This window comes from Capra hircus, chromosome 21, assembly GCF_001704415.2.
Source record: "Capra hircus breed San Clemente chromosome 21, ASM170441v1, whole genome shotgun sequence".
In the NCBI taxonomy this organism is placed as follows: domain Eukaryota; kingdom Metazoa; phylum Chordata; class Mammalia; order Artiodactyla; family Bovidae; genus Capra; species Capra hircus.
The window spans coordinates 20,476,746-20,484,909 of record NC_030828.1 but is presented as its reverse complement, the minus strand read 5'-3'; the positions used below and the strand labels follow the sequence as shown (position 1 = coordinate 20,484,909).

The following is an 8,164-nucleotide window of genomic DNA, read 5'->3' as shown; positions in this document are numbered from 1 at the left end:
TCCACCAACCAGGAGGCTCCCCCCAGCCCAGCCCCTCTGGACCAGCCCTTCCTGTTGCCAGGGCTCAGTGGCTGCGGCTGGCACTTGACCTTCTGGGTTCCCCGCTGGAGAAGGGACCAGACCCGCCCTCTAGGGTCCCTGGGGGAGAGCTGGCCCCCGGGTAGAAGAGTCAGCAGGGACTGTAGTCTGCGAGCCTGGCACTGCTAGGCGTTTATGTGCATTATCTCATTTGCTTCTCAACAGGGAGATAAGGACGGTCTTTATCTCAGTTTTGAGATAAAGAAACTGTGGAGCAGGAATATTAAGACTCAGGCTCTAATGCGGAGGGTGTTTGCTATGACCAGTGTGTTCTCTTGGCAAAACTCTATTAGCCTTTGCCCTGCTTCATTCCGTATTCCAAAGCCAAATTTGCCTGTTACCCCAGGTGTTTCTTGATTTCCTACTTTTGCATTCCAGTCCCCTATAATGAAAAGGACATCTTTTTTGGGTGTTAGTTCTAAAAGGTCTTGTAGGTCTTCATAGAACCGTTCAACTTCAGCTTCTTCAGCGTTACTGGTTGGGGCATAGACTTGGATTACCGTGATATTGAATGGTTTGCCTTGGAAATGAACAAAGATCATTCTGTCCTTTTTGAGATTGCATCCAAGTACTGCATTTCAGACTCTTGTTACCATGATGGCTACTCCATTTCTTCTAAGGGATTCCTGCCCACAGTAGTAGATATAATGGTCATCTGAGTTAAATTCACCCATTCCAGTCCATTTTAGTTTGCTGATTCCTGGAATGTCGGCATTCACTCTTGCCATCTCCTGTTTGACCACTTCCAATTTGCCCTGATTCATGGACCTGACATTCCAGGTTCCCATGCAGTATTGCTCTTTACAGCATCGGACCTTACTTCTATCACCAGTCACATCCACAACTGGGTATTATTTTTTGCTTTGGCTCCATCCCTTCATTCTTTCTGGAGTTATTTCTCCACTGATCTCCAGTAGCATATTGGGCACCTACCGACTTGGGGAGTTCCTCTTTCAGTATCCTATCATTTTTGCCTTTTCATACTCTTCATGGGGTTCTCAAGGCAAGAATACTGAAGTGGTTTGCCATTCCCTTCTCCAGTGGACCACATTCTGTCAGGCCTCTCCACCATGACCCGCCCGTCTTGGGTGGCCCCACACGGCATGGCTTAGTTTCATTGAATTAGACAAGACTGTGGTCCGTGTGATTAGACTGACTAGTTTTCTGTGATTATGGTTTCAGTGTGTCTGCCCTCTGATGCCCTCTCACAACACCTACCATCTTACTTGGGTTTCTCTTACCTTGGACCTGGGGTATCTCTTCAGGGCTGCTCCAGCAAAATGCAGCCGCTGGTCCTTAACTTGAATGAGGGGTATCTAATGTGGAAGCGATCCTCCATTTGGGGATGTGGCAGTTACCTGCTCGTCACCTGACCGCTCACAACACTGGCGTTCACGACACCTGTGTGGCTGGAGGAACTATGTCCGGAGGATGCCAAAGGGACAGGCAGAGCCAGAGACCTGTTTGCAGGTGGTAGGCAGAACAAGAGGTGACTAGAAGTCCAGTTGCTCAGTCTCGGTCCAGAGCTTTGTCTGCAGGTGGATCCACCTCTCCCAGCCAGCGGGTGATGGCACGGCCTTAAGATGAGCCAGAAGCAGCAGGGGGTGGTGCCCTCTCTCACCTCCCCACCCTCCAGGAGACTCCTCAAGAGGCATGTCCTCTGCACTGCAGGGTCATTGAAAGCCCTAGGAGAGGTACTCAGCAAATTTCCAGTCTCCTGTGGATGGTGCCTGGGTCCCCAGGAAGGTAGGGGTAGACCAGTCATCCCAGAGAGGGGTCAGCCTCCCCTGCAAGGCACTTTGTGGAGGTGCAGCCAAGAGCAGCTCTGCCTGGGATGGAGCCATAAATCGAGGCAAGGGGCTGATGATCCTGAGAGGCAGGGCTGAGCCTGCACTCCCAAAAGGTAAGGACAGGGGTAGGGGCTGACCTAACCCCCCTGGGCCCTGCCTCCCCCACTCCGGCAGCAACTAGGAAGTGTCCCAGGCAACTCCAGCTGTGGTGACAGCAGCCTTTTGCCTCTGCCTTTGTATCTCCCGGAGGAACATCTCTTGAGGGGAGTTGGGAGAACAGGGTTGCCAACTTCTAGAAGACGCTCAGCTCTGGCTGCTGCTGGTGGGAGCTCCACTCCAGCCCCTGACGATGTCATTAGTGACTGGACCAGGAAGTACTTCTCTCTGTCCCTGTAAAGACTATGCCTAGACAGGTGGGAGCCAAAGGAAGGAGACGGGCGGTTATTCAGCTCCACCTTCTGTGCAGGCGCTGTGAGACTGTGGAGCCAAGACCTTGGGTCTTCTCAAGAAGGAAAGAGCACTGGACAGGGAGTCAGGGGCTTGAAGTTCCAACCCAGCTGAAGGGCTGGATAGAGTTCTCCTCTCTCTGGACCTGTTTTCATAAAAATGAAAGAGCAAAAAATATCCATTGCTCCTGGACCTGGCTGGGCCTCAGCCCCAGGTTCCCAGGTCCTGGCTCCATGCACTGAATCACACTCTCAGGGTGGGACCCCGGAACCAGATGATTCAACCTGTTATTGAGGTGAAGGGACCACTGGACTGGAGCATCTCTGGGGTCACGTAACTCTATCCAGGTATTCTGTATTGAGCTTCTGTTGTTGTTTAGTTACTAAGTCGTGTCCAACTCTTTGTGACCCCATGGACTGTAGCTCACCAGGCTCCTCTGTCCATGGGATTCCCTAGGTAAGAATACTAGAGTGGGTTGCCACTTACTTTTCTAAGGGATATTTCCGACTCAGGGATCAAATCCACATCTCCTACATTGATAAGCAGATTCTTTCCCACTGAGCCACCTGGGAAGCACTGAGCAATCACCATGTGCCAAGCCTAAGAACCCTGAGAGGTAGGGTTTATAATTGTCTCCACAGCTGAGGAGACAGAGGCTCAGGGAGGTTTTGAAGCTTGCCCACAGTTACACAGAGTTAAGAGCCGAATGGCAGTGGCATCCTGTGTCCATCTCCTTGCTGTATGCAACCTTGGCTGAGGTTTCCTCCTCCTCTGAGGGGGCTGGCAGCTCCTACAGAGGGCCCTGGGGTAGGAAACAGAACCCACTTCTGAAAGGTTGGGGGACTGGTCACCTAAACCAGTTCCTCTTTTAAGAGATGGAGAAACTGAGGCACAGAGGAGTGACTTGCCTGGGGTCAAAGGGCACATCAGCAGACAGCGGGTCAGGTGGGAGGCCCTGCGTGTGGGAACTCATGCTCTGCTCTTCCTCCTGCCCCTCTCTCACACTGCACCATTAGAACGGCCCCCAGCCTGGCTCCATTCCCATGAGGCTGCCATAAAGACTGAGGAAGGCTCTGACTAGGCTGTCTCATCATGGCAGCGCCGATAAAATAATACACTGGGCCTAACCCATGGGAAAAGACGCCGATGCTGAGAAAGACTTAAGGCAAAAGGGGGTGGCAGAGGATGAGATGGTTGGATGGCAACATTCAGTGGACATGAATCTGAGCAAATTCTGGGAGACAGTGAAGGACAGGGAACCTGGCATGCTGTAGTCCATGGAGTTGCAAAGAGCTGGACACAACTGAGCGACTGAACAACAGCACACGGGAGCCACACACAAGCACCTTTTGGGAAACAATTCCACCTAACTGAAAAAGCCCTGTGGGTCAGCAGAAATGCACCCAGGAGAATGGGAAAGGGCCACAGTTGAGGCAAGGGGGCAGGCCCAAGTGTTAACCCACCTTGCCCAGCGGACCAGGGGGAGCCCCTGCACGATAATTACTGTCAAATTGGCAATTGAGGGCCTACATCAACCTCAGTAGGCCTAGATTCCCAGTGGGGAAAAGCAGCATGACTTTTTCCTTGCCCTATGGAAACATTTTTACTTTTCCAGAAGCAATAAAAACCCAGGTAGACAGAAGAAAAACAGACCACACCAATTTTTTTTTTTTAAGAAGTACAAAATCTAAGCATATAGATTTCTTCTCACTCCCACCCCACCCACCACCCACCCCCCCGTCCACTCCCCTACCAGTCCCAGCCTGGCCAGCCACTGTGGTCAAGTAACCACCATCTTACTGCCACTCAGGCTGTGCCCTGCAGAGCACTGGACATTCTAGGGGATGTCGAGGAGTGGAGGGACTGCCCCAGCCCCGACTTCAGCCAGGGAGGTGACCCCCTATCTGCTTTAAACACTGCTTCTATGAAAGACATCACTTGGAAAAGGGATCCTTGATAAAAGAAAGCCTGAATACTACTGAAGTAGCCAATGATGTGGGCAGCCTACACTACAGGCCTGATTCCTGGCTGAAAAGGAGGGTGGCCTTTACTATTGGCAGGCAAGGCCATTAGTAGAACATGCCCAGGTGAGTCCCCGCCAAATCTTCTTGCCAAAATTCAGGGCAGCTGCTGAGCGGAAGGCCTGAGTTCTGGGGAAGGCTTTCCTCACTGAGCTGGAGGGTAGGGCCTGGTCCCTGGTCCTCCAAGTTGGGCAGCACCTCTGGAGGGTGGCTCCAGCATCCCCACTGGGTCTGAGGCTGGAGTCGCTGGCAGGCAGGGCGGGGCAAGAGAGGAGGGGTTTCTGGCAACAGACAGGACTCCGGAGACACAGAGATACCCTGAGGGAGAGAAGAGCAGCAGGTTAGTGGGCCACTGCCTCAGGCCCTGAAATCCCAAACCTGAAGGTTGCCCATAGTGTGGCTGGCAGCTGCTGAACGGCCCTGGGGCCATAGATGCGCTGAAGCACAGTGGTTAAGGGTACAGGCTCTGGAGACACACTGCTGCTGTTACTGCTGCTAAGTCGCTTCAGTTGGGCCCGACTCTGTTCGACCCCATAGACGGCAGCCCATCAGGCTCCCCCACCCCTGGGATTCTCCAGGCAAGAACACTGGAGTGGGTTGCCATTTCCTTCTCCAATGCATGAAAGTGAAAAGTGAAAGTGAAGTCGCTCAGTCGTGTCCGACTCTTCACAACCCCATGGACTGCAGCCTACCAGGCTCCTCCATCCATGAGATTTTTCCAGGCAAGAATACTATAGTGGGGTGCCATTGCCTTCTCCAGGAGATACACTGCCAGGGTTCAAATCCCAGCTCAGCTACTCACTAGCTGTGAGAACTCGTGGATAACCTCTTTCAGTCTGTTTTTTCCTCTAAAACACGGTGATGATGACAACAAAACCCACTTCATAGGGCTGCTGGAGGGCTGATGAGTTAATACACGTAAAGTACCAAGAATGGGGTTGGGCACACAGTAAGCATTCAGTAAATCTCCTTTATCAATATGCTCTTCTATGGAAGCTTGAGGAAAACTTGAAGGTCACCAGTTCCAAGCCCATCTACTTAGGAAGCCCCTACCCTTGGGACAGCCAGGCCTCCCCTCCATTCTCACAGCCCCCGACCTCCCCCGCAATAGGGAGCACGGCGCACCAGGAGGGAATTTCCTGAAGGTCCCTGCTACCTTCCATCTTGTAGTCTTGAAAGCAAGTCTTAAGATTCCCCCCTCCTCCACATGGCTGTGAAGGCGTTTAGGTAGAGGTGGGGGTGGCCTTAACTTCCCAGGGGCCCACCCGTCTCCCCAAGGAGGTTAGGGTCCTCTTCATCCCTCCGCTTCAGTTTCTCTCCATCCCTAATCAGGATTAGGTAACCCGGGATCTAAAAGGCATGAGATTCTCGGGAGACCAGAGCTTACTCACCCCCTCCGTTTCCAATCGAAGCCTGGGGACCACTCCAAGGGAAGTGGCGAGAGCCTGGGCGCGCACCTGGTACACTGCAGCCAGCTCCAGAGACGCGGGGGGCGATGTCCAGGGCGTGGGCTGGTTCCAGGGCTCTGGGGGTGTCTGCGTTGCACAACAGGCTTGAGGCGGCGTCCAAAGGGCCGCATCAGGGGCTCTTCCTTGAGAGAGCTGCGGGGGCGACTGCATCCCAGGGCAGTAAGGGGGTGTCAGCCAGGGTCCCATGTCGGGGACCCTGCTCCCCAGGCGCTCGGGCGCCGCTAGGGCCTCGGGGCGGGCGGGCGGGGACCCGCAGGACACCGCGGCACCGGCGGCCGAGCCGGAGCAGCAGCCTTGCCTCTGCGCCTCCGCGGGGCCGCCGTCGGGGCACAGCGCACAGCCCCGAGGGGGCGCCGCGACACTGCGCTGCCGGCGCCGGCGCTGCAGGCTGTCCTCGCTGAGGCCCAGCACGGCCGACAGGTGTCCGATGTAGCGGATGGCCAGGCGCAGCGTCTCGATCTTGGTCAGGCTCTGGCCGGCGGGCGCCACGGATGGAGGCAGGAAGCGGCGCAGCTCCTGGAGGGCGCGGGCGAGCGTGCGCATGCGCAGCTTCTCGCGCTCGCTGGCGCTCTGCCGCTGCCCTCCTGCCGGCCGGCTGCGCGCTCGGCTGGGCGCCGTCGAGGCGGCCTCTGCGGCGCCGCGGGCTGCGGGCACGGGCTGCGAGGGCCTGCGGGCGCGGTCGCAGGGGCATGAGCCCGAGGAGTCCGAGGAGGAGGAGGCCGGGGACGTGGAATCCGAGTGGCCGACCCAGCCCCAGCCCTGAGGGAAGATCCAGTGCTCGTGGCCGAGGAGGCTCTGCAGAGGAGGCGACTGGGCCATGGCCGGGGCTGGCTGCGGGCTCCTCGAGGCAGGCCGGGCCGGCCACCTCCAGGACTGAGCTTTTATTCGGACCGAAGGTGCGAGGTGGACCCCCGCCAGGTTGCGGAGAGGTGTCAAAACCCACAGAGCCCAGGGAAGGTCTGGGCAGGGGGGCCCTGGGAAAGCGGGCCCATTTGCGGAGGTGTGGATTCTGACTCCTCTGGGGGGCTCTAATGGAGGTCCCTGCTGCCGGGGGAAGTGTGGGAGGAACAATTCGCATCTGGATGGAGCCGCGAAGCTTCTCACCGTGTTTCCACCCACCCCGCCTCGTCCACTGCTCCGGTGCCTGCCCGGACCCTGACAGTGGTGGGCAGTGGCACCGTCTAGGGGCGGCCAGGCAGTCCCTCAAATGACTCATGGACCCCTGCAAAGAGTGGCCGCCTCCCTCATCACCACCCTCCGGGAGGCTGTGCCCAGTAACTCCCACCCAAGTGCCTAAAATTGTGCGGGGTAAGGCGTCAAGATAAACGCCGCGGGACTTGCTCACAGTGATGGCGGGAGAGGGGGTTGGGGAAAGGAGCGGAGGTCCAGGTGGACCCTTCCTGGGTTCCCAGAACCCGCACTTACTGCTTCGCCGAGTGATACCGAGAAGGTCATCTCACTGTCCACAGTTTCTTTCCCTGAAAAATAGGACAGAGCCAGCAGCTCAGAGAAGAGACATGGAGCGTAGTGGGTGATGAAAATGAGGGAGGGTGGGCCCCCAGGCGGGCCTGAATCAGATCCTCATTATTTGCTGTGTGACCTTGGAGAGTTCATTTAACTCCTCTGAGGCTCATCCTCATGACAGTAATAACATAAAATACCTACCACCTAGGATGATTGCTGGTGCTGAATGGAACCGTCTATGGGACCACTTAGTAGAAGCCTGGCAAGTGGGCTAAATGTTTGCTACTATCATTTTCTAAAGAAAGTATCAATATTTATGTCTCAAGATGCTTGTGGGCATTAACCATTTAATTCATATTTGTTTAGCAACTTATGAATGTCAGGCATGCCAGAGTTACAAGAGAGTTGTGGTCTCTGCTCTCTCGGGATTTCAGTCTTATGGGGAGATATGTCAGCATATAATTAGTAGCTCCACTGCTAGCCCGCTGTGTGTCCTTGGGCAGCTCTGAGCCTGAGCTCTTAAAACAGGAGTAATAATTATACTATCTGCTCACAGGACTGTTTTTACAGTCTTATAGTATAACCTTTGACACAGTAAAGTTTAAAAGTGCCCACTCCTCAGCAATAATTGCAGTTTAAAGGAGGCGTCAGTGTTCTTCATATCTTCCGAGAAAAGGCTGAAATCCAAGGTTAACGGCCAAGTTAGGACCAGGAATGGTTGAGGTCTGGCCACAGAGGCAGAGAGGTCACAGCTGGGCCTTGAACCATGATTAGGATGTGCTTAGGGAGAGAGGCAGGCAGGTAGAGAGCATTCTGAATATGGGAACTGCATAAGCAGAGGCCTGGCAGGGGGACTTCCCAGTGTGCTTCGGTGTGCAAAGATGATGTGAAGAGC

At 55.0% G+C, this 8,164-nt stretch overlaps 1 protein-coding gene across 2 annotated transcripts; it reads right to left on the bottom strand.

Moving 5' to 3' along the window:
* MESP2 (mesoderm posterior bHLH transcription factor 2) lies at positions 4,044–6,721 on the bottom strand. 2 transcript variants are annotated; one of them, XM_018066615.1, is made up of 2 exons: positions 5,794–6,721; positions 4,044–4,654 (listed from the first exon to the last, which is right to left on the bottom strand). In XM_018066615.1, the coding sequence occupies exons 1-2, from the start codon at positions 6,622–6,624 to the stop codon at positions 4,385–4,387; spliced, it is 1,101 nt and encodes a 366-aa protein (XP_017922104.1). In that variant the 5' UTR covers positions 6,625–6,721; the 3' UTR covers positions 4,044–4,384. The 2 variants fall into 2 exon arrangements, with proteins under 2 accessions (XP_017922104.1, XP_013828402.2); XM_013972948.2 differs by having other exon boundaries at positions 5,728–6,710.

Bases quoted from the DNA above. Each gene is read 5' to 3' on its own strand.
- MESP2 (XM_013972948.2), bottom strand. From the start codon at position 6,624: ATGGCCCAGTCGCCTCCTCTGCAGAGCCTCCTCGGCCACGAGCACTGG. The intron at 4,655-5,727 runs GTGAGTAAGCTC...TCTCTCCCTCAG, and splicing joins TTCGATTGGAAACGGAGGGG to GGTATCTCTGTGTCTCCGGA.